This window comes from Neopsephotus bourkii, unplaced genomic scaffold (genome assembly GCF_033783945.1).
Source record: "Neopsephotus bourkii isolate Nb327-2 ecotype Australia unplaced genomic scaffold, CSIRO-AGI_Nbou_v1 NB_1376, whole genome shotgun sequence".
In the NCBI taxonomy this organism is placed as follows: Eukaryota; Metazoa; Chordata; class Aves; order Psittaciformes; family Psittacidae; genus Neopsephotus; species Neopsephotus bourkii.
In genome coordinates this window covers 3,276,102-3,301,169 of record NW_026901855.1, presented here as the reverse complement: position 1 = coordinate 3,301,169, position 25,068 = coordinate 3,276,102, and the positions used below count along the sequence as shown (strand labels likewise).

General features: G+C 39.6%; 1 protein-coding gene across 4 annotated transcripts; it reads right to left on the bottom strand.

The window, feature by feature from the left end:
- Nucleotides 1-863: 863 nt before the first annotated feature.
- Nucleotides 864-13,286, bottom strand: CIPC (CLOCK interacting pacemaker). Of its 4 annotated transcripts, XM_061367447.1 has the most exons (5): nucleotides 11,816-12,004; nucleotides 10,981-11,058; nucleotides 10,185-10,359; nucleotides 9,098-9,267; nucleotides 864-5,250 (listed from the first exon to the last, which is right to left on the bottom strand). In XM_061367447.1, the coding sequence occupies exons 3-5, from the start codon at nucleotides 10,255-10,257 to the stop codon at nucleotides 4,372-4,374; spliced, it is 1,122 nt and encodes a 373-aa protein (XP_061223431.1). In that variant the 5' UTR covers nucleotides 10,258-10,359; nucleotides 10,981-11,058; nucleotides 11,816-12,004; the 3' UTR covers nucleotides 864-4,371. The 4 variants fall into 4 exon arrangements, with proteins under 4 accessions (XP_061223431.1, XP_061223430.1, XP_061223429.1 ...); XM_061367446.1 differs by lacking the exons at nucleotides 10,981-11,058; nucleotides 11,816-12,004 and adding an exon at nucleotides 13,172-13,286; XM_061367445.1 differs by lacking the exon at nucleotides 10,981-11,058.
- Nucleotides 13,287-25,068: the final 11,782 nt, after the last annotated feature.

Sequence of the window (25,068 nt, the reverse complement as noted above, 5' to 3'; positions counted from 1 at the left end):
ATCAAGGTGAACAGGCCTGACATCCTGGAGATAGACTTCACCATGTAAAGAAAAAGCTAGCCAGAATGGACAGAGACCTGAAAATTTCCTGCTTCAATTGTACCCATACCTTTTAATAACACAAAATTTGCAAACACTGAGTTTTCAGTCTCGGGGAATAAAATTACTTCAATTGACAGCACTCTTTTTTGGATCTAAAGCAATGAGATTCAAATTATTGCCTTGTCTGGTGCCACAGAAGAACTTTGACCAGCATCTCTTGTACCTTAGGACAGGATCTCATCTCACAAGGCTGCTGGATATTCTGAGCATGATTGCCTCACTGTAAGAGTCATCTTTGAACAAAGAAAAGACTGTAAAGATGGCCACATTTTGAAAAATGTGCTTTGGTGAAAAGCTGGTATACAGATTGAGTTACAGAACGTTCTTCAAGACAAGAGAGTAAAAAGATCCTTACTTCACAATTTAGAACTTGTGCATACACAGCTGACAAGATTAATATGCAGTGTAGGAGTTCACCCGCACAGACGGTGAGCATAATGTACAGTCATCACATAGAGATAACAGTTCGAGGTGGAAAAATCTTTCCAGGTTGTTCATGACACATCTATGGCAATGGTCACCCATGACAATATATTTTTAGAGTTCTGTACAGCCCACTTTTACTCATGCTCCTCCCACAGACCCTTTAATTCATAACATAGTGTTGAAGCTCATGTGACTCTCTTTGGAGAGAGAAATCATAGTACCACTTTTGGATCGGCACTTTCGTACATGGGCAACATGCTGTTGAGGAGCTGTATGTAAAAGCAAGTCTCCGAACAAAGGACTTTGCAGTTTAACAGCACTAAAATAACCCACACACTTTTCAAGTATAGATTTTATTTCATTCATATTTCACAGTCTGCTTCTGTAAAGTTTTAGCAAAAAGGTCATGTTCTATAATGGAGTAGGCTACTGAATTCAGAGATGGCAACAGACTTCAAAAGTACAGAAAATGTTTACATTCCAACTAGAGCAGTAGAATTTCAAAAGTACATAGTAAAAATAATCAAAAATACCAACATTTATTAAAACTTAACAGAAAAACAGCAGTCTGTCTGAACCATCAACTTCTCCTGCCTGCTAGGTGTCAGCAGCAACCAAAGCCACAGCAGGCCATCTGACTGAATTTTTAGACTGGGCCTGCTATCTTCAACTAATTTGTTAATGCAAAGTTTTGCTGCTTCAAAGGTCAAAAAAATTATCCGTAGGTTCACTGCTTACAGGTTTCCAGTCAGAGAAGCTAATGTTTCTGCTCAAATCATCCTACCCAGAATAAGGACCTGTTCTGGTCCTGATGTAGTCAACTGATTTTCTCAACACAGTTCTAAGCTAACCTATTTTATTAAATTGCAGCTAAGAAAGGAAAGCCCTTATTGTTTAAAGGTTTATCAGGGCTTCCAGGAATAAAGGCAGCTAAGAGAATCTGAACAGAATGGTACTTGATGACATTACTTATCAAAAGGGGTCTTCAGCATCCTCTTTTCATAGATGTTGCATCAAGATTTGCAGTTATCTAGGGATGTGGTTCCTAAGGGGACCCAGATTTACATGTAATAGTTCCAGAGTAGATTTTTCTAGTTCAGCAAATACTATTTAAGTCTGGACTGATGCCCAGTAGGAGATTTCTAACCAGCTGCTGAACTTTAGTCACAGATTTATTGAATAGGTATTTATGCAAATTATACCAGCTGAAAGGCCCATCAGCTATAAGCACATCTGCATCAGCCCACCCTCAGTGCTGTCAGGCAAAAAAATATATGCGATTCTGTGTTGACTATGAGACATTTCTATGAGATATAGTCTCCTTAAGTCAAAAAATATTACACTGCAAAGCTAGCATTTCCTTCCTTTTACTCTGTCAGAACAGTGGAAATCGGATGGAGGTCACCAGGAGACCTACTTTTTCTTGTCTCAAACAGCTAAGACTGGACTTTTTTCTGACTTGCTTTCATCTCTAGGTAGCCTATCATCTTGTGTTCTAGGACAATCAATTCCTAAAATATATATATTCTGAACTTCAAATTCCCCTCTCTATTTGATGGGCAGAATAAGAATTTTAGGAAAAGTAGGAAAGATATCCTATGTATTTTCTCACACCTCACCTCTAGGCACATACAGGTATCCAATCAATAGAACTTCTGCTATTGCCTCCTCTCCTTCCTGTAAGCTCAGAAAAATCAAGCTTATTTTTTGGGATTCTTTCATAAACGGCCTAAGGTACCATCATATCTATCCTGCCAAATATTATCCGGTGCAGATATCACAACTGATTCCAAAGGAGCTACATCAGACATGACCTACATTATTGCACTGTATTATCCTGCCTTCTGGGTTTGCTGGCTGAATTTTGCTATTGCTGTGCTGCAAATTATGAGACATCTCAGTATGCACAACTACAGCACGTATATTAAAAAAAATATATGACAACACAGTCTGTGAACACTTTTCTTTCAATCAATTCCCACCTACTGCACTAGTCTTGAGCAGGTGGGCAGAACACCTGGCAACGCATAGCTACTAGTTTACTACAGGTCCAATAGGGTGAATCCTGGCACAGTATTTCTCTCTAGGCCTATGGACAGTACAAATATGACTCAGATTTCTCCTCTTTGTGAGGCATGTACAGCATTTCTTTCCATCAATGTAAAAAGGGGAAAACCCCTTACAAGAGAGAATTCCCTTACGATTTCTCTAATGCATGTATTTGAGGAAGACTACAAAAGCACTTTACACAATCTTCTGCAATATTGATTCCGAGAGGCATCAGAAAATGGAAAGGTCACAAATCAGCAAGACATCCACTTTATTCAAGTTTCTTTTTTTTAAGAACCTGAAAGAGATAACAGGAGTGATCAAAGCATCAAAGTACCCAGTCACCTAGACCGCATGACTTTTTGAATATATTGTCACACAGAAAGGAACACACCATAAACAATCCAGAGTCCTTAATGCTCTGGGCCAAAGTCATTCTTAGTTCTCTACACAGACTGCCTCTGAAAAAAACCCCTTCGGACCGCAGGGTGTGACATAGTTAAGTGTCTAGATAAACTGAAAATAAATAATTGTCTGTAGCACAACTTCTGTAACATGACTACTGTGGATCTCTACTAGTCAGGCCTAAAACCTTATGCAGACACTAGTGTTAGCTGTATCTCAAAGCAAGCAGGCTAGGAATGATACAAACCTACTTGGAAGAAAAAATGCTTTGGGATTTTGTTCTTGGTTTGGGATTGCTGAATTTTATGTTCAAATTCAAGGCAGATAAAAAAATTTTGGGAGATTAGCCAAGATGACATCCCCATCCCCCAGTACATTCATCTAATTTCTCTAAATAAAAAAAGAGAAGGAAAGGGGATGGGAGAAGGACTTGTTTCACCACAGGCCATTTATGCTCCATTTCCTTTCAACTCTTTTTTTTTTAATAGTTATCTGATTTCACAGGAAAGAGAAAAAAAAGAGAACAGTTTATGCTTGTAAACTAAAGATACATGTATCAAATAATATGCAACTAGTCTTGCTGAATTAATTCCGGTGAATGAATATCTTCCTTGTGCTACTCTAAACAGAAGTTACTGCAGTCTTTAATAATAATGTTTAATCTGTTAGTCATTGAGAAAATCCAAACCACCTCCCTTGTACACTTGTGAGCCATTAATAAACATGGCTTTGGAACAAAACAAACACTTCCAGTGTAAGCCTTGTGACTTTCACTCACTCAAATTGTACAGATCAGAATCAAAAGTATACTCATCAAAATACATCATTTCACTTGGGTCTTAAGACACTCGTGACACTGACCAAGGACTGCACTGAATACCGAATGCTAATTCAAATGCAACAAACCCCCCAAAGCAAGACTCTGCTATAACAAAGGACAGCAACAGCCTAAAAATACCACCCCACCAGCCTAAGTTTCCTCTCCTCTCCCCAACTCCTTTCGTCTAATTGCAACTGATAATGGTCCAATACTGGGGCCTGTTGTGCTTTTCCACCCTCAGAACTGACTATCTGAAGAGGGGACCAGGAAGATGTTTGCTTGCAGAATACTGCAAATGACTGTCTTTACTGCAAGAATGGGAACATGCCAGCAGAGCACATCCAAGCTGATAGAGTCCCAGGAAGTACACGAAGTTAGCATGTAGTTCAAGGTCACACCACAGTAGTAAGCACCCATTCTGTCAAGACCCCACCAGGCTATTCCAGTCCCACAACTGGCTCTGAAGTCATTCAAGGCATGTCACTTTGCAAGTCCTGGACTCAGAAAATGCTCAAATAAAAGCTTGAGACAGGAAACAAGAGGCACAAAAATAACTTGACCAATAGCTACTATATATTGGGATAAGGGGGATCTGCAAGGTTACCATCAGCTTTATCAGATCCTGTTAGAGATGCTTCTAGCTCTGCCCATGACTGTGGAGCATTGTTCTTTATTGCCTCTATAAAAAGCTGTGTTTGATGCTTCAGTCGGTCCAGCTCAGCCTGAGTCACCTGGTTCTGATGAATGAGCTCCTTGGTTTTTAAAGTGATCTCCAGCAGTCCTGACCTGCGTAGGACAACAAGTGTGTTCTGAAAGCGTCTGCATTTGCTTTGCTGTTGCAAGAGCAGCTCAGGGGTAGTGCAAATCTCTTCTGGTATCAATGGGGGGCTCCACACTGCAGACTGCATTGTAGTCTGTGCTGCACTCTCGTTCTCAGGAGAGGTGCCCTTTGTTGCCTGCAGAGTCCCAAAAGGCAAAAGGGGAGTCAAACCTGGCAGTTTCTGAGTGTCACTAGAAACACGATGAAAACCAGGAAGAGCTGACAGTTTTCCACTTGTCACTAGAGTTGAAGAACTCTGCTGGTTAGACTCCTGAGGGGTCTTAAAACTAACTGGTAGGTGGGCAAAAGGACTAGTAGGCATGCCTGTGCTCCTTGATACAGGAGAACTCTCCATCTTGGGTGTTTCTGTGCAGAGTCGTTTAGGGCAACCGGTTTCCTGACATTCTTCTAGATCAAAGGAGCGATCTCTCTTGCAGGGCTGTGGTGCTATTTTGGGAAAAGAATTCAGGATGGGCAGGTAATTAGTGGAGTCATTTCTCTTTTTCCCAACAGGGTGAGGGTTTATGGGAGGTGGGATTGATGGACGAAGAAAGACTAGCTGTGGCTGAGCTGGAATCACTTCAAAGGATGGCTGCACAGTCCAAGACTGGAGCTGTGATGAACTCCCCTGAGAAGCATAAACAGGGAAAAAACAGAAGTCTTACAATAAAGTTGTAGAAAAGGATCAAAAACCTTAAATGAAACAGGTGGACTGTGCCATTTCTCCATATTTGATGTACACTGTCCCATTAATACATTCTGAACAGTTTTCCATCAAACTCATCCTTCTCTTTCTCTGACAACAGAGCATAGCACTAGAATCAAAGCTGTCATCCATAATCCTTTTACTGTGGAACAGCAGATACATTTAAAAACAATTCAATCTGAATTTATACATGCTTTCCTAAATGAAGATTACAGTACATGCTTATATTGTACAATGCTTATGTAAAAGCTCGACCTAGACTTGGGCTCAAACAAATGCACAGAAAAGTTGGAAAAGAATTAAGCGTTGTGGTTATATTTTTAAAGAGTCAAAGAAAGACCATACAGACATTTTAGGAACAATTCAGACTCCCTCTTTGTTGAAAGGCAGCACTCTAATCTTGTCAATTCTATTCTTATAGCAAGCTTTTGAAATCGTTATTCAATAAAGACAGCTGTTCAGTAAGTTTTGCAATCTTAAGTACAAAACAGTTTCAATACATTTAAAACCATGAAGAAGAAAAAGAAAAAAAAAGCTGAATATCAACCAATGTAAGGAAAAAAGCCTTCTATAACCCTCGAGCAGTTTAACTCCATAGCACTGGTGATATAGTGCACACTAGTGAACCTTAAAAGCACTATATTTTAAGAAAAATACCCAAGTTTTCACTCTCTCCCACAAGCCATACTCTGCAATATAGGAGAATACATCAATTTCTACAAGACACCATCTCTTCCTCTTTCAATACATTACCATGGATCTTCATGAGATCTCCTGGCCAAAAAGCATACCTGCTTTTCTCCAAACATACACAATGGTCTAATAAGAGATACCATTTCTTTCTGAAGCAAAATTTCACTTCTTCATACATTTAAGTCATTGTCACCACAATTAATATAATATACTGCCACCTGCTTTTCCAGTTCCTTATGACTTGGGATGCTAGCGGCAGGCCTGCTGAATGCACAGTTTTTAGTACAAATACATTTTACTGTGTTTCGAACTATACCGAGCCACCTGAAATGCACCTCCTTTCCCCTAGTCTCATAAAATTTAAACTGGCAAATGCTATCATTTCTCCCAGTAAAGGACTTGAACTTGTCACAAGCAGCTATTATGGAGGTGAGATTCAATTACCTATTCTGACACAGAATTTCTTTGGTTCAGTCGGCAAGACTCTTATGGAATAGGGGTATAAAACAACTACCTGTAAAAATAAGTATTACCTTATCACAGAAGACAGGACAAACACGTTCAAAAGAAAAGTATCTGGAGATGTTAGAAGTATATAAATACTGTGGCTATACAAACCTAAGACTGAACATGCAGTCTTAAGAAGCAAGGTTTTGGAGTCAGAATTAATCATTTACTGCACAACTGTGCAGTATCTAGTACAGCAGAGCCCTAAAATCATTGAAGTTAGAAGAGCTGTGATAGCTGTTTATCTTGCTCTGTTTTCTCCTATGTCTATTACCTACTTTCTTCTTCACACTCGTGCCGCATTCTGCTCTTGCTCTCCTACCCAAAATCTCATTTTTAGTAGAGAAAGACATGCTTATTTTATTAATTCTGCAAAGTGTTGGGTCTGGGTGGTTTTGGGGCGTTGTGGGAGTTTTTTTGTTGTTTTTTTTTAATGAAGGCTAACATCCTGCACATACCAGTGTAAGTTGTCTAAAATGCTTTCCAAAGAGTTACAGAAACCTTGCCACAAGCACCGCTGTGCTCCAGGGAATTAATCCCTGCTTCCCTGCTTGATTTTTTTATTTTTTTAATAACATTGTTAGCTGTTTACACTCTGAAATTGGGACAGCAGGTAACCACCACTGCACAGGATTACAGTGGTTCTAAGGCAGAAGGATGATGCTGACTGAAACTGGTAAATAGCAGTAACTGGATACTGGCTTTTTTGTTTTGTTTTGGTTTTGTTTTGGTCCAGCAAGTGCAACTCAGGGCTGTGTTGAAAAGCCCATGTTAACAAGATAACCATCATGACCATCTGAGGTAACTAGGCAGAAAGACACTCCATTGTTATTATTTTGACCTGGACTTACTGCTTTTGTTTATTGCAGCAAACATTTTTCAGTTCAACATTGTTGTCCTTAACCATATGTAATTAGACTCAGAAGTTATGATGCATTATCAAAAGAACCAAGTCTAGTAATTTTATCCACCTCCAACTCTTACTCCCAAATTTCCTTTTTGATACACTATCAGGTTTTTTAATGTTTTAAATATATTTTAATATAAATACATATAATATACATATAAAAGCTACTTTGGATCAGCCACTTGCCTAATTGTTTGCAACACAACCCTGGAGTTTAACATTAGACTACCACTTCAATCAGTGTTTTTGAGCTATGGCCCAAAGGCTATCAATAAGCCTTTGGTGAAGCTTATCTACTCCCCGCTATATGAAAACTTCAGTATTTCTTTACACAGTATTTTGTCCACACATATAGGAACATGACTATGAAATTGTTTCTTGCCAAAATAAAGCACAATGCTATAAATCAGAACCACAGAATGGTTAAGGCTGGAAAAGACTTTAGAGATCACCTAGATCCAACCTCTCTGCCATGAGCAGGGAAGCCTTGCAATAGACTGTGTCACCCAAGGTTCTGTCCAAACTTGCCTTGAACACTGCCAGAGATGGAGCATTTACCACTTCTTTAGGCAACCTGTTCCAGTGCTTCACCACCCTCACAGTAAAGAACTTCTTCCTTAGATCTAATCTCAATCTTCCCTGTTTAAGTTTGAACCCATTACCCCTTGTCCTATTGCTACAGTCCCTGATGAAGAGTCCTCCTCTGGCACCCTTGTAGGTGCCCTTCAGATACTGGAAGGCTGCTATGAGGTCTCCATGCAGCCTTCTCTTCTCCAGGCTGAACAGCTCCAACTTTCTCAGCCTGTCTTATCTCCCCCACAAATGCACAATCTGCCAAACACTAACAGAAAATTGTATTTATGTTAGCATTGTGACACTCTATTTGAATTTTATAGGTTTTGCTTGTTGTCGTAACAGATTCAGTAGAAAAGGAATCAGGATATGTATTAGTTTTTCCTCTTCTCACTGTATTCTGACATGTATTCTAATAAAAAAAAAAGCTGATAGAACTTTCTCTCTGCTCAGAAAACCTGTACACAGCAAGAGGTCTAATAACACCGCAATACTTCTGAGCTACTTCTGTTACAATGTAAACATTACCAGTCTCAGGGATGTGCTGGAGGGCAACAGGTAACAAGATACTGGAATACATAAATAGGGAACCTAATTGTTGCAGTGTGAGCTATCACACGCAGCTAGAGAACCGATAAAGTAAAAATACCAAACCTTCAGATGCAAATTTAATATTTTCATTTGTAAACATCCTGGATTAGCATTTCCCACTCTACATAAAGTATATTTAGGACGTAAGAACTAAGAAGCAAAACCTATCATTCTATTTTATCATCTTTACTGAATGAAAATAAAAATACCAGCTTTCAAAAGGAAAAACTTTTTTTTTGTTTAATCTTTGGTGCTATTAACATAACATTCTTAAAGATCTATTTCTTGTGGGATCCCTTTAAGACAAAAAGGTTTAATAGATGTAGCAGAGCTGCTCCATTTCACTTTTTCCATCTCAGCGATTCTAACTGTCACAACAGAATTTTTCAAGTTACCAGTTACTGTCTGGACTTCAACAACTTTGTAAAATCTTTGAGAAAGGAAAAATACTACAATAAAGAACGTGCAATATTTTTCAGGAGATTATTTCTTCCCTACCTGCTTAACTAACACATTTTTCATTACAACCATAGGCGAAAGTGCAGGAAAGGAGTTGCCTGTGGCCACTGGGCATTGCCAAGGCCCATCCTCTACATTCCAACACGACGCATTCAGCACATCCTCCGAGTCAGTCTGCTCCATAGCACTCAGGCACTCTGAACTTCCATCTGTCAGATGTAGAATTCAGCTGTTAGTTGTTTCACATGCACTGTGCTTACTACCAACTTTCAGTTCCACTATTCTGCTTTCTTTCAACCAAGACACAAACAACAAAGTTCAGTTCTGGAACACCAATAAAATTAGACCTGCTGTGGCAGCTGGTTAGGGTTAGGGTTAGGCCTTTAACAGAAGACTTCATATAGCAGGCTAGTCCTCATGCAGATACTGTGTGTCGTCGTGTCGTCCCCCCCCCCCAAATTATTACTTTTTGTTTTTCCTTATTTAATCTCCAAACAACTGCACACTATCATGAAGACTGCTCTAAAACATGGTGCAGCAAAGAACTATGGGCTCCAGCACTGCACAGCCAGTCTGTGCTGCAGGCATTTTGTGTCTTGAAATCTCTCTCTCACAAAAGCTCTTTTTCTTTGTGGTTTTGTTTTGTTTTGTTTGTTTGTTTTTCCTTTAAAAGCCATCTCTTCACAGTTTTATTGAGTATTAAAACTGCACACTGTTTCTACATTTTACTGATGTTATAAAAATTACTCTCTGGTCAAATCATAAGAGAGATTAGGCAGCATAATCCAACAGTTCATTCATCGCTGCAAAGAAAAAAAGTAATTTTGCCAGCCCCACTTCTAGACTCCTAAGTGTAAGAGTCTTCCATTCATTTCTTTACTAGACACATTTTAAATTCCCATGGCATTCAAATTCACAGAAAGAACTTTATAACTACACAAAGCTCTACTCCAGAAGAGTTTGATGGTATGATGATTGCAGATGCAATCTGTTTTATACAGAAAGGCCCTCTCAGTTAATGAGGCATAAATGACAAGGGGCTAAGAGACAGATTTGTCAAATGTGACCAATAAAAGCAAAGTCTGAGCAAGATAACACACAAAAGTAATGCAGTGATCTTCTAAACCTGAATATCCAGAGTCCTTGTCAGATTCAGCTGCCGCCATGCTCAAGTGCTGGTTCAAGCTCTTCATTGCCATCACTTTGCCCAGTAGTTCCTTGAGGGTCTCAACAGGTGACTATTTTGTCTCCATGCTTCCATAGTGGCGCAGGCAGTTTTTAACACCTTTTCCATTGAAGAACTACAAAACAGTTAAGAACAAAAAGGGCCTTTCTCTGAATCCAAGGAAAGTTCCATCAGTGTAAGACAACAAAGGCAGCCATAGTTGTCCTTACAGAAATCTGGTTATCAAAGGTTTCCTGTATCTGTTAAACAATCTGTAGAATTCTATTAAACTCCCAGCTTCATATTTGCTATGTTTCTCACACATTTAGATTAGCAACACTTGCCAATGAAAAAACAGCTTATTCCCTGCAAAACTCCCTAAACTATGCATGCTTAAGAACACATTACAGAGTAGAAAAGATGGGCAACAATTCTGTGTATCAACTAACACTTTACATTGTAGAATCATCCGGACTGAAATTTTTCATCTCCCTTAGGCTGATTTTTTAAGTTTTGGGAAAGTTTCCGTGACTCAATCTTTCATGGATTTCTGCATCAACTACAAAAGAACAGGGTATAACTACTAAGCCCTTCAGGATAGGTTAAAAATTGCCAAAAAAACCTAAGGCATAGGAAGGAAGAAATTAAATAAAGCAGAAATATACTAGATACTTAAAAAATCTTTATTTTTTCCTACTGCTGTGAATGCCATCGACAAATCAAAGGTATTCTAGAAGTACTCAAGACATGGATGCACCTCTCACATTCAGCTCCTTTCTTCAGTTGGTTGAGCAAGTCAGAGTACAGTACAGGTCAGTCAATCTTACTGAAGTACCTGAAGCAGAATCGCGTAATACTTACTGAGTAAAGTACATGATAGATTCATCTGGAGAGCACAATGAGCAAGTAATTCCTAACTCCATTATTAATTCTATCAGACAAAATAATAATTCCTTAATGTACACACAAAACTTGGGAAAAAAGGAAGGCAACTTCTTGATCTGCCAAAGATGCAATGCCTAAGTTCAACAACATGGGTAATCAAGACAAAGTAGCAGCTAGAAAGCATATGGTTGTTATCTGTAATTAAATCGATGCCCCTCTAAATCGAGTGGCACAGTTACTTATTTCTTTTTACGCTGCCAGTGAGCTAATTGGAGACTTTTAGGACAGAAATATCTCAAATTATCCAAAGAATGAAATTTAGATATAAAATTACTGTACTAGACATGTTTCTCCACCCCTAAAAAAAAGCAAAACAAACTAAAGGCCAAAGGCTATTTATAAACAACTCCCCCCCCGCCCAAGTTTATAAACAACTTTTTTTTTTTCCCCCAAGAATTTAAAGTCACTCAGGCAATTTTTATCTCCAAAAATTTAGCTATCTCAGGGACTGCATCCCAGAACAAGTCAGATGTGCTGGGTGAAGCCCATACAACAAACAGATGAACTTGCAAAGCTGTGGCTTTGTTAATACAGTCTGTTTCACTCTCAAGAGTAAAGTAAGGCATCACAAAAAAGAAAGCAAGTGATCAGAGAACATGCTGGGGCTAAAGAAACTCATACTGCTAAAGGCACAACACATGCGATACCTGCAATGCACTCCTACAGGGAAATGCCCTCTTCTTCCCACACCCAGAATGAGAACACTGGAAAGCTAAAACTTAAAAGCTATGAAAATGGCTACATTGTGGCCTCCCATACTACAGACTTGCCACAACGTTCTGATGCTTCCTGACGGCAGGCACAGTCCAGGAAGACAGAGCAAAGGTTCTGCTTCTATTAAAGAGGGCAGCTGGTCAACAGACAAATGGCAGAATGAAGTGCAAAAATAATTTTTAATATTTGTACAAATTACTTTCCTATAAAACAACCCTTTGAAATTCTGTCTCATGTTAGAGTTGTACGTTTAAATTGCAACTATGGTAACCCAGGAATCTGCATCAGTCAGACCATTAACAGTTGTATCCAGGGCAAGCTACTACAAATGACATTGCAGCTGCCATTCTGGAATAACCGACCCTGAAAGGCAAGTTTCTTCCTAAGGTCCTGACAAGTGGTTGTTATTCTGCTCCAAGAAGTCAAGCCTTGGCATCTCCAGTAATAAATTCTATATGTTAGATGTAGTGCTGAGCTTGTAGGGCAACTGTCTATGTTACTACAAGAAAGAGAGGATAATGGTCGGTGGAAAGGAATTTCCTCAGTAGCTACTTGCATCATTTTTACTTTCCATCTTCAGTCACACCTGCTAACAGGTATGGAGCAAAGGTAACTACATAAGAGCAAACTAGATGCTATCCCTGTAATGGAACATGAAACTTAAGGTAAGGTTTAAGTCCCGATCCATGCTTTTGTTACTTAGACCTTTCCAAAATGTTATTTTTTAATAACGTGGTATATATTGATGCTAATCTTCAAAAAGCTCAGAACTAAAACCAGAAGGAGGGCTAGAAATAAGCAGGATAAGAACACACCATCTCCTAGGGAATCTTTGGGAAGGGGTTGGCACAACGTCTTCTCTTCACTTAATGGAAAATAAACCAAAACAGCGACAAAACCACAACCGAAGACAAACCAGAAGGGCCACTCTCTCCAGACGCGGGCGTGGGAGCGCTCCTGCCTAGCTGCCCAACCGGCAAGCAGGCCAGGCAGGCAGGAGCACCGGGCGCCATCTCCGACGCCTAGGGCCCTCCTTCCCGCAGCAGCTGCGGGAGCTGACCTTAGCCGACCGCCCCCCCGGCGCTTCGCCTGTACGCAAGGCCGGACCGGCGGGACGCCCTCGAACTGGACCTGGCGGGAAGAGAGGCCTCCGCGCAGGCAGACCGGGACAGCAGCTTTGGGGTCCGAGCCCCTGCCCCGCCACACAGCGAGGCGAAGTGAGCTGAGGGCCCCACAGGGACGACGAATCCCTCACGGCCACCTCCCCCCCGCGCCAAACCACCCCTCACCTGCGTGCAGACCGCCACACCGCTAGCCCCGCCGGCTGCGCATGCGCAGCACACTCCCATGGAGCACAAACCTCTTCAGCGCCTAGACAACACCACCCCGGAAGTGGAAAGCCGGCTGCCAGGGTCCCTCCGGGCGCGCATGCGCACAGGCCTCGGCCTGGGCTGCTGCGGTAATGGGGAGCCGTGGTCAGAGGTAGGGGCTGGGGTAGTCTTGATCTGTCTAGGTACTGTGCAAGAGCATACAGTCCATCGCTACAGAGCAGTTTAGTCTTTTGTAGAGCTTCTCTCGCTCCAAGAATGCGAGATGACAGCAAAAACCTAAGATGCTGATAGCCTCTTACAAAGTGAGGAAAGCAGCACCAAGGAAGTCGAGAAGCTTTAAACTTGTCTCAAAGAGGGAAAACACTTCAGAAGGAGGAGCTGTTATGAGTAAAGGATAAGCTTCTACGTGGCTGGTAAATATGAGATAGTGAAAGAAATACATAGATTTGCTTTCCATGAACTGCATATAAACCAAGGGCAAATAAGTAAGATGAAGTGAATTCTCTGGTACAATGAATACAACTTGAATAGCCATTTTTGTTCTGAGAACTTCACCCAGAAGTCTCAGAATATTTTGCATTCAGACACGAAAGCCATTTCATTAGGGAAAACTGAAAGGCTGTGTGAAAGGGCTAAGCAAAGACACAGAATGAACAAAAATGAATGAAAGAAGCCCATTGTTGTCATGGTCTTGTTAAGGAACATGAAACACACTGAGTAGAAAGGTCAACATCTCATAAATCCCGGTGTGAAAAAGAGAAGGGCCTTTAATCTCAGCATAGTCTCATAAAAAAGCTATCAAATGCAAAAAAAATAAAGATGTCCAAGATTAGGTGAAATGACACTGTCTTTTTGAAATTGTGACACAGAATGAATTCCAGTCCAAATCATCTGAAGTGCTGTGGGAGAACACTAGTGGCACATACTCCTAGGATGTAGTTTTGAGTATTCAAATACCAAAGTTGGCTCTGAGCCTGAACAGTACTGTGAGATGTGTGATCTCTAGACTGTGGATTTGGATCCCTTACTGCTCAAGAGGTTTCAGTACTGAGGAAGAGCATACTAAGAATGCCATTGCATCATGATACTTGCTCAGGCAGGGTCCTGGTTGTCTTATCCTCAGAAACAACCCTTACTTATCTCCAAAGAGACCAGATTTTTTGGATGTGGAGCATGGGTGCTCACTGAAAACAGATCGTCAGAGAGTGAACAGCCTGTATTTGGGACCGATAACGTTGCCGTTCAGTTGAGGTGATTGAGAACAGATTTGGAATTTGTGATACCAGCCCTTCATCCAAGAGTCAGCTGGTGGGAGAACTGAAATGCTGTGCTGTTTGATGGAGAAGGTTTTTTGGCTAGTCAAGGTAAACCTCTGTTTTAAATACACTAAATCTTAATCACCTGAATTCTCTTTGAATTCAGTTGAATTAAACCTTAGGTTTTATTGAGCATTATCACCTGAATTCTCCTGCTCCAAAATACACTTTTAAAAATGATTTTAATAGTATCTCTGCTGTCGCACTTTCTCTCCCTTTTCCTTTCATTTGATTCTTCATTAACACAAGGTCTGGTTTACTGTGTGTTTTCAGTGACAATAGGATGTTTTCCTTTTTTTCGTGCGTTGCACCATGGTTTGTTTGTTTATCCTAACAGTGATCACTTCAGCAAGTATTACCTTTTTGTTCACTTCCCTGTTTCTCTTCTGGTCATACAGCAGGAGAAGAGAGAGTGAAAAGAATACGGGTAAAGTATGACTGCATGTTTACTCATTTTAGGTGAGTAAACATGCAGTCAACATATTTACTCACATAAACTGAGTAAACATGCAGTTTACTCACCTAAACACTTTCACTAAAAAAAAAACCAAAGTGTTAAATCTTTTCTTCCAGGAGAAGATGCAGAAATCATCTTTCATGCCTTAAGAGGGACAACAGCAAGTATTTATCCAATGAGGCAGTTAAATAATAGATCTTCTGTGGTTGCTGAACAATTAATAAAGGTGTTGATGCATGGGCTTCCTAAATGCCTATGGTACAGAGAATCTTTTGTCCTAACAGCAGTAAAAAAAAATGTTTGTGAGACTTAGGAAGTAAAGCATAGCCAGGTTAGAAGAAGAGCATGGTTTCATTATGCATTGTCTGAACTGGAGAGGTTAGGTGTTTGTCTGAAAACACTGTGTACTCAATCTTTTTCTTCATATCCTCACCAATTTATTTAGCTATTACCCGCAAAATACAGTTTAGTAGATATTGTATTGCATTAAGTTAGTCTGCAAATAAATAGCTTTACTCATCTCACTTTATTGAACAAAGTCTAGCTTTTATGGTATGTTGATACAGATATCTTTGTTCCTTCTATTATCCATTTGTGTAATTTTAATGCATTAATAGAAGAATATTGTTCAAACATTGCCTCTAAGTTTTCTTTGGTCTCAACCAAAGAATTAATGCTTGTGGATAAAGTATTTGCTTCACCTTTCAGCAGAGGGACACTAAATCTCAAATGTGTTTCCTTTTATTTTGGTGTTAGCTGTATTGTTGGACATTAATACTATATTAAATCTCAAACTCCGTTTGAAAGGACATTCAGCATGTGGGTTTAGTTAATAATTAATATCTTATTTAATAAATATCAAAGCATCAAGGAGATAATGTGTGATCACTTGCTCTGACCTATAGTCTATCACAGGTCACAGAATTTCACCCAGCAGTTGAGTTAACAAGATTTTTACCTAATGAAGGTGTTTTAGCAACGGCTTGTTTTTCTTCTACATTTCAACTTTAGCTGTTTCCTTTTCAAAGTACATATTCTTCAGATTCTTCTATCAATCTGTAACTTTATCTTTACCATAAATGTCTCCAAATTAAGGGAAGGCAGTATGATGATAATTTAACATTAACAAATGATTTGTAGAGACAGCATATCAAGAATAAAGCACCTTTGATGCTTTTAACGCTCTTCTGTACCATATTATGTTGAAGGAGAAGAAAGGTGGATTTAATACCTTAGACACTCATAGACTCTTGGGCCAGCTGAGGATCTGGGGAAGCTATGCAGAAGAGAAGCCCCAGAAACTGCTTTTAATCTGTACAGCATCAGATCGTTTCAGCAGGTCAGAGTACTTTGGAGGGCATCGTGTGCTTTCATACTACCTCACTTCCCCAGCACAGTTACCATCTTCTCTCTCTGTCTTCGATAAAGCCTGCAGCGTGTGGAAGGATGTTCTACTTAATTGGCTCAGTGCCATCAGGGAAATCACCTCATGATATTGTTATTTTGTGATGGAGAAATCTATAGGATTTATAGTGTCACAAAGGAGCTACTGTTTACTTCAAAGTAGGATAAATATCATGTTTTTGTGGAGATCAAAAATCATTTGGGTTTGTATTTCAGATGTTGATGGTTGCTTTGGGAGCTTTTTTTGTTGTCAGTATCGTCAGTGTCAAGTCTGATAAGCCATCTCTTTCAACTGTTTTATATGTATTGTCATTTGTCCAATGTCTTCATTTCTTTCTGTTGCATCTTAATTTCGTGAACCTGAGAAGAATGGTAAGTATCCTCACATTCTCCACGGCTTCTGCATTCCTGCATTATTTCTAATAACCACTGGGTGTCGTGTGTCTCTTTGAATTACAGTATATAGGGAAGGTCAAACTGGGTCCAATCAAGGGCTGCCTCTGGCCTTTTTTCAAGATTAAAAGGGCTATCTACTTTACATAAAATTACAATAAGTAGTCCCTAATATTACATTAAAACAATTTTATTTATATACCAAGGGCAACAAATATGAGATAGGGATACTACAAACAAGAGCCTAATCTTCTACACTATTTATTACCAATACCATTCACCTAGTTGACCGAAGGACACATTGGTGAAAAAACCTAAGATGTCAGTAATTAAAGGTGGCTTGGTAACATAAATAAATAATATAGCAGAATTAAGGCTGCACTAGCGATTTCAAATCTGTATTTTCCTAATTGATGGGGACTATATTAGAGAATATTATTTTGAGATGGATTTGGGCCTATTATTTCCTGTGATTTTTACAAGCAAATAGACAAGAATTCATTAATTTATGTGCAAGGATAATAAAATAACCTCATGCAGAAGAGAATTTGAACCTTGAACCCTCAATACAGACCTCTGCTAGGGAGGATTACAGGCTAGCCATATTACTTGCACATAGAAGGATTAAATTTTCTATGGACTAGTCATTGGAGAGATCATATGATATGGTAACATTGATACAGCCATATGTTGTGCTCATAGTACAGATAGATGAGCCAAGGATATAGACTGGATGTAGGCTTTTGGAGGAGCTCATGCCACTGTGACTCAGTTGCTGTAGACTTGTTGGCTGCATTCATCTGTTGCATGTGGCTTCTCTTAGTAGTGGTTGAGGCTTTGCTTAATGATATGATGGTGAAACATTCAGAATTACTAGAGCCATTTGAAGACAAATATAGAACAGGCTCTTGGTTCACAGGGCAAAGTATGTTCCCGTATTCTAGGGGAGAGTAGCAGGATCTGTCTTATGTTTAACTTAGAAATCTAGGCTGCACAGACTGTCAAAGTAAACTGAACTGAACATTTGTGTCCAAGCCTGCAGGAATTGTCAAGTCTTCTAGGGGAAGATCAAAAAAAAGCTGCTGAGTGCTGACTTTTCTAGTGGCCTGTGTATAGAGTAGCCAAATCTGAATGGATTTTTATGAGACTAGAAGAAGGCAGTGCCTTGATGTAGTACTCCACAGAGCCTTGGGCAACATGTGTCCCTGCCCATGGCAGTGGTTTGGAACTACATAATCTTAAGGTCTTTCCAACCCTAACCATTCTGTGATTCTATGATTCTGTGATCTTCAGACCAATTTTCTAAACTTATCACGTGTAACAGCTCTTCTGAAGAGGTCTTCCCAAGAGATCTGTACAAGAGGATGGTGGTATCAATTAGAATACACTTTTGTTCTGTAATCACTTATGGACCTTGCTGAGGTCCATAATGGCTATGTTAGCAAGCCTCTGCTCAGGGAAATACTGGAAATGATTTCCAGTGAGACAGCAGAATGGACAGAATATACCAGCTAGATTCCTAATCCAATTGCAAGGCTGATTTCTGTTGTGCTGAATTCACGGGAATCTACTCAGCACTCTTGAAAATGGGGCCACTTGTTTGCATGTCTTCAGGAAAATAGAGCTTCATGGAAATGCTCTGACAGTAGTTGTCTTCCAGATTGTATTAATTTAACAAAAGTAGAACCTTGATGGAATATGTGTCAATATTGTTGCAAAGTTCACTGAAACATTTCCTGTTTTATTTTGATGCTTGCAGTAGTAAATACAATGTTAATTGGTACAATACAAAACTAAAAAGAAATAAAATGGCAGTCAAATACAGTGATGTTCCACTTTGCTTTATCTAATTGAAATATAGTTACTGGTTCTGGTACAAACTTTTGAAATCTTGAAATTTCCTGGAAGGTAAAAATACTGTCCTTCTTTTATTAAAATTGATACAGCCCTCTGAATTTCCAACCTTCCAGAGCTGTTTTAATACTTCTATCAAGTGTGATTGTTATGGTGATCAGGTAAAATGGAGGCTTGCACAGTGATGCCTGATAAAGGTAGATTTCTGATCCTAGGATAATTTATATAATTTGATTTGTGATACCCTGCTGTAATATTGTGCTCCTTTGTATCGTTGCTGCATGGAAAGAAATAGCATTAATATTAAATGTTTCTATGTTTCTGCATACCAGAGAAAGAAACCTGTAATGGAATAACAGAAATGACAAGCATACCCAGGCTGTCACGCTCTGCTATGTGACAAGCTCTGCTATGTGAGCACACTGCTTCAGTAGGGCAAAAGCAAAGTACACCAAGCACAGAAGACTATTTAGCAGATGTTTATGGCATCTGTGGCTCCAGGATTAGCCCTGTGTAGATGTAAGACTGAATTAGATTTTCTCTCCATTTTGCCGAGTGCAGGAAAATCATATCCAGTCAGGGAAGACAATTTTTCACTCTTTTAGGAAATTCTCCACATGATGGCAGTAAAAAACCTCTGGAATTCAGAGGTGGTATCTGTTTCACCTTCAAAAGCCAAGGGAAAAAACAACCCAAGATGAAGAACTGAGTATGTGACTGAGCTTTTATATTTCTCATTTTTCTCCTGGTAGTCCTTAAATTCCCCAGGTAGTTTTCCAGACAGGAAGGCTACATGCAGCCTGGCACAAGGAGAATAGGTCACCTGTCACATTATACTAGGGCACAGTGTCACTCACAGGCATGACTTCTAAAGATATTTTTGATTTCTTATGCTGTGTATTAATGTGTGGAGGGAGACGATAGGAAAAAAAAGAAGGTTGTTTTTAATCCCAGTACGAACACTTGTCCCTGTCCAAAGAACTTCAATACTGTAGGTCATCACTTCAAGCCACGTAGCAGGGGGCACTTTGGTGAGGACCCAGTTTGCCCCAACTGGGCTTTTGACCAGCTTGGTTTGATTGCTGTAACAATGCCAGGCAGAGATTAGTTGTGGAATGAATTTGCAGTTGGGACTCAGCCTGTCTAGAGTGCTTGGATAGCTTGGTGTATGGAAGCACTTAGAGGGGAGTGTATTTAAAGAACCCAGAGGCAGCTGTGTGGCTAAAATTAAAATGCTTTTTTATTGTGTTGGTTTTGCTTGGTTTCCTGTTGCACGCTCTGGACCTGTCTTACGAGAGCAAATGGGCAAAGGAAGAGGATGGCTCAAAGAGGTGAAATCGATCCTAGAAATTCCTGCTTTGCTTTTTACGGCTTGGATGCACCAGATATTTGACATGAAAAGGCCTGTAGCTAAAACAGTCTTTGAAAGTCTCAACTTCATATTCATATGCCTTTCAGTCCATTCTTCATTCATTCAGACCATAGATTTTCTTTTTGTGTTTGTGCAAGGATTGCTGCTCCAAAACTTGATTCCCATCTTTCCTTCCCAGAGCACTGGAAGTCTAATTCGCCAGTTCCTAGCACCAAAAGTAGTTACCTGTGGCTGATCAAAACATGTAAAAATATCAAATACAAGTGGCAAAAAAATACTGGTCTGTAAGTGAATGCATAAGGTAGAACTTACAGATGAATCAGATCAAGATCTCCAATAAAGCAAAGTTAAAAATATAGAATTACAGAATAACAGAAGGGTTAGGGTTGGAAATGACCTTAAGATCACCTAGTTCCAACCTCTCTGCCATGGGCAAGGAAGCCTTGCAATAGACCATGTCACCCAAGGCTCTGTCCAGCCTGGCCTTGAACAGTGCCAGGGATGGAGCATTTACCACTTTGGGCAACCTGTTCCAATGCCTCACCATCCTCACAGTAAAGAACTTCTTCCTTATATCTAACCTGAACTTCTCCTGTTTGAGTTTAAACCAATTACTCCTTGTCCTATTGCTACAGTCCCTGATGAAGAGTCCCTCTCTGGCACCCTTGTAGGTGCCCTTCAGGTACTGGACGGCTGCTATGAGGTCTTCATGCAGCCTTCTCTTCTCCAGGCTGAGCAGCCCCAATTTCTGCAGCCTCTCTTTGTATGGGAGGTGCTTCAGCTGCTTTATCAATCCCTGTGTTCCAACAGCTCCATGTCCTTCTTAATTTGAGGACACCAGAACTGTACACAGTACTCCAAGTGAGGTCTCACGAGGGCAGAGTAGAGGGGCAGGATCACCTCCTTTGACCTGCTGGTCATGCTCCTTTTGATTCAGCCCGGGATACAGTTGGCTTTCTGGGCTGTGAGCACACACTGCCGGCTCATGTTCAGTTTCTCGTCAAGCAGATATAAACAAGGTTAGTTTATAATCAGTAGAGCAATTGCTCCTATAATAGATAATTTTCTTTGAGAGAGCATATTACTTAGAAGTCTTAGCATAAAAGACATTTAGCAATAAATTTATACTCAGGCTCTTCTGAAGTGAGGAATTATTACCCCAGAATAGCACATGGGGAATTAGGAAATAGATTTAAAAACTTGGCCAAGGTCATGTAGGAAGTCTGTGGCAAAATAAAAAAACCAACATGAGGATGGTAAGGGCAGTTCCTGTTCACTATTTCCCTGTTTGATCATGTGTCTTATAGAGGTTGTAGAGCCTTCCTGTCAGCCTAAGAACTCACTTAGTCTGATGCCCTAAAAGCTGTTTTGGAGACAAATACAAAACTGTAAGTTATGGGCAGCCTGGGGTATGATTCCACATGGTCTTTTAGGAAAGGAAAAGACTTGTTTATCTGTCACAGTGAATGTAAAGGGGCTATTCAAATAAACAGGCGCCCCTCTCCAAACCAACAAATGCACTCATTCTGTTTGCTTAAAATGCCCTCTAAACGTTTTTTAATTACAAGTCACATTACAAGTCACAAAGCTTTCCTAAATAGTAGGAACACTATTAGGGAGTGAGATAAAGTGTCCAGCCTACCTTGCCACTGATAAATGGGAAAGTGGAAGCGAGAGGCATAACTCCCCAATTTGTGAAACCATAGGTTGATCAGAATTTATAAACAGAATTCCGTGTTGCTCATCCTTTGCTAGTATAGCAAAACTTTATTTTCCTAAAAGATTAGGTTCTTTGTATAACATGTAGCACTCCTGTTCATGCCAAGGGGAGTTACCCATTGCAGCCTGAACCCCCAAGTCAGCAGCACCGAAAGGGTCACATTAACAGTTTGAACTCTGACCATGTCAATGGTACTCTAGAAACACTGTAGCCAAAAACCAGGGTGTAGTCCACAGTCTGATCAAACCACCAAAACCGAAACTGTTGTCTAAATCACCCTTCTGCATCAGCAATCATTTTGGTCTGTGTTTTGGATATTCTGCTGAAATCTGTGAGGGGTGAAAGATTCAGGAACAGTGGCCCTATTAAACCCTGCTAAAGACTGTGGCTTTCACAAGTACCAACTTCCCCCCCCACCACCCCTTTTTTTTTTGTTGCATAGACAATACAGCTGTGGTATCCCTGTACATGCTGATTACATTTTCTGGTTTGTGTTTCCTCTTCAGAAGTAGCTCACTTGTGAATGACCCTGTATGAGTAAGAGAAGTTCAGCATGCAGTTTTGATGCTACAAAAGGGCCTGTTGGTAATTTCAATGCATGTTTCCCAAGTCCTCGAAAAGGTCACTGGGGGTCTCCATTACGTGCAGTCTAGAGCCTGCTACAATTTTCTCATACAATTTAATCTGCTGCCTGGATGGCCTCCAGTATACAAGCAACTGACAATCTATAGTCTTTGGAATTAATTTCCTGGAATCATGGAAGGCCTGCGTGGCCTCCAGATGACAGATGTGTCCTGGAGCTCTTAGTACAGCAAGATGCTTTACAGAGATGACGGAAAATTTGCCTCATTTCAGCATTTTCTGTAGGCTTTAAAATCTTCTTCTAGTGATTTTAACAATAAAGTTACCACTAAGTTACAAATGTCATTCTGAGTGGGCATTATTAATAATAATCTTTTGCTTTCTGTAGCACTTAGCATCTGGGGACCTTTATGGGTTTATAAATATTCTTTAAGATAAACACCACACTTACAAATTTGCTAATTTTTGTCATAGCCATTTTATAGCTGGGAAACCAAAAATCAAGGGACAGATAAATGAGCTGCCAAAGATCACACACAAACGAAATGTCGTCACCAGAAAAGAGGGCTTAATCTTAGCATTTATTTTAAGCAGTTAATATGGATTCATGCTTTAACTCTCTTGTCTTCATTAGGCTACATGAAAAGTATGTGTTCTTTTTAGTAAGCACAATACCCACTTAATGTAGCACAATGAGAAAATAATGTGAGATTTCTAACTTATTTTCTGGTTTAAAGGCCAAATATTATTCTGTATGCAGCAAATGCTAAATCTGGACTATATGTGCCATTCTTTCCTCTTACAGTATATAGCAGCAAAAAACACATCTCAGACTGAGAGTCACCACACAAAAAAAACTAACTAGTGGTGAATGCACATCCGGAAACATTGAAAAATACAAGTTGTTCTATGAGGATGGGTGTTAATTTTCTCCCCTGATGACAGGCTAAGCAGGCAATCTGAAGCCTGAATGGTCTGGTTATCTATTTAAATCTAGAAATGTTTCTTTAAACATAAAAATCAGGAACAAAAAATAGGAACAGAAAAGCTGGAGTTCTTAATACAACTCTACTGGCATAGTAATGGCTTGTTAGAATGGCTCATAAGACTTGTGAGTATAAGGGCACATACGGTGACTTGTTCAGAAAGAGGATACATAAACCTGTTATGCGATCAGGGAGATTTCTGTTGAAATCCCAGGCCAGAAGTATCTGTTGCATAAGGCTTGAGTGTAGCAGTTTTGACCCTTTTGTGGGCGGTGGCACTGGTTTGGGGTGGTTTTGTTTTCCTTGAGAAACTAGCCAAATCCTCTGAGGCATAAACCTTCATAAAAGATGGTAAAAACCAGTTTGTATAGACATCAGCTGGAAAGGAACATAACGGCTTACACAGAGAGTGCAAACTTGTTATTGTTACAGCCATGGTACAGAAAGTAGAGGAAGGAACTAAAGAGGTTAGAATGCAGTCTACAGCAGCCTTGTGCTGAATAGGATGTGGATAAGAACATGAGAGTGGAAGAGAACTTATGGAAAAATTAAAGTATCCATGATCCTTTTGAAGGAAAGAAGGGAGAGCAACAATATAGAAAAAGGGGATTTCAGGAAAGCAGACTTCAACAAACTCAGGATACTGGAAGATCACATGTCATGGAAGAGAAGTTTAAAGGAACAAAGGTATTAAGCTCTTCCTGGTGAAAAACATGCTATTCAGAATTTAATGATCCCAATGCAAAGAAAGAATAGCAAGCATATAACAAGAAATCATCTGGTTAAATCGTGTATGTTGACCTCAAATGCGTGAAAGAGTCATACAGGAAATGAAAATTATGTGAGATTATTAGGATTAGTATAAAGGAATGCATAAATATGTGGTGACAGAAATCAGAAAGAACAAGGCACAGAAGAAGTTGTAATTAAGAGGAACAAGAAGCCTTTTATAAGTAACGGGCTTAAAAAATATGTTTTTATAAAGAACATTACAATTTATGACTATTGAGTTTTTACTTGAATTTTGTGAGGAATAAGAGAAAGGCTGAGAAACTATTCAGTACTCAATAGAGAGAGAAAACTAGTAATGTAAGATGTCTTAGGCTAAAACATCTAATGCTTTTTCTTTGTTTCAGTGTTCACTAAAGAGATCTACTGTAATCATGTGGGTAATACACTTATGAAAAACAAAGGAGCATGATCTTACAGCCTAATAAAATGGACTCTAGCTTATTTCAAGTGTTGACCAAAACTATTTAAAGCTGTCAGCAGGCATCTCTCATAACATGGAAATGCTTGCTAAGTCTCTAGGAAATTGAAAAAGGACAAATGCAGTGCTTGAAGAGTAAAAAAGAAGCAGCCAGGGAATCTTACATCAGTTAATTTAACAGCATTTCCTAAAAAAACCCAAACAAACAAAAAAACCCCCACAACCAAAAAAACCACCAAATGAACAAAAAAAAACCAAACAACAAAAAAACAACAAAAAACCCACATGAAAAAAAACCAACCCTAAAACAAATAATGAACAAATAATCCAGTGAGTTGTATTTAAACATCTGGAAGACAGCAAAGAAATGGCTAACAGACAGAATGGATCTGCTGAGAGCAGTCCCTATCAAGCCTGTCTGTTTTCTTTCTGCTTTGGGCTAATAGGGCTGTAAACAGAAGAGCAATAATAGATGTTGTGTATCTTGACTTCAGCAGTTTCTGACCATCTTTACATGTCATAGATGTACACCACATTTTTCTAAGCAAAGCAGGGAAACGA

Bases quoted from the DNA above. Each gene is read 5' to 3' on its own strand.
- CIPC (XM_061367446.1), bottom strand. From the start codon at position 10,257: ATGGCAATGAAGAGCTTGAACCAGCACTTGAGCATGGCGGCAGCTGAA. The intron at 9,268-10,184 runs GTTTAGAAGATC...TACATCTGACAG, and splicing joins CAAGGACTCTGGATATTCAG to ATGGAAGTTCAGAGTGCCTG. The intron at 5,251-9,097 runs GTAGGGAAGAAA...TATGCTTCTCAG, and splicing joins AAAATGTGTTAGTTAAGCAG to GGGAGTTCATCACAGCTCCA.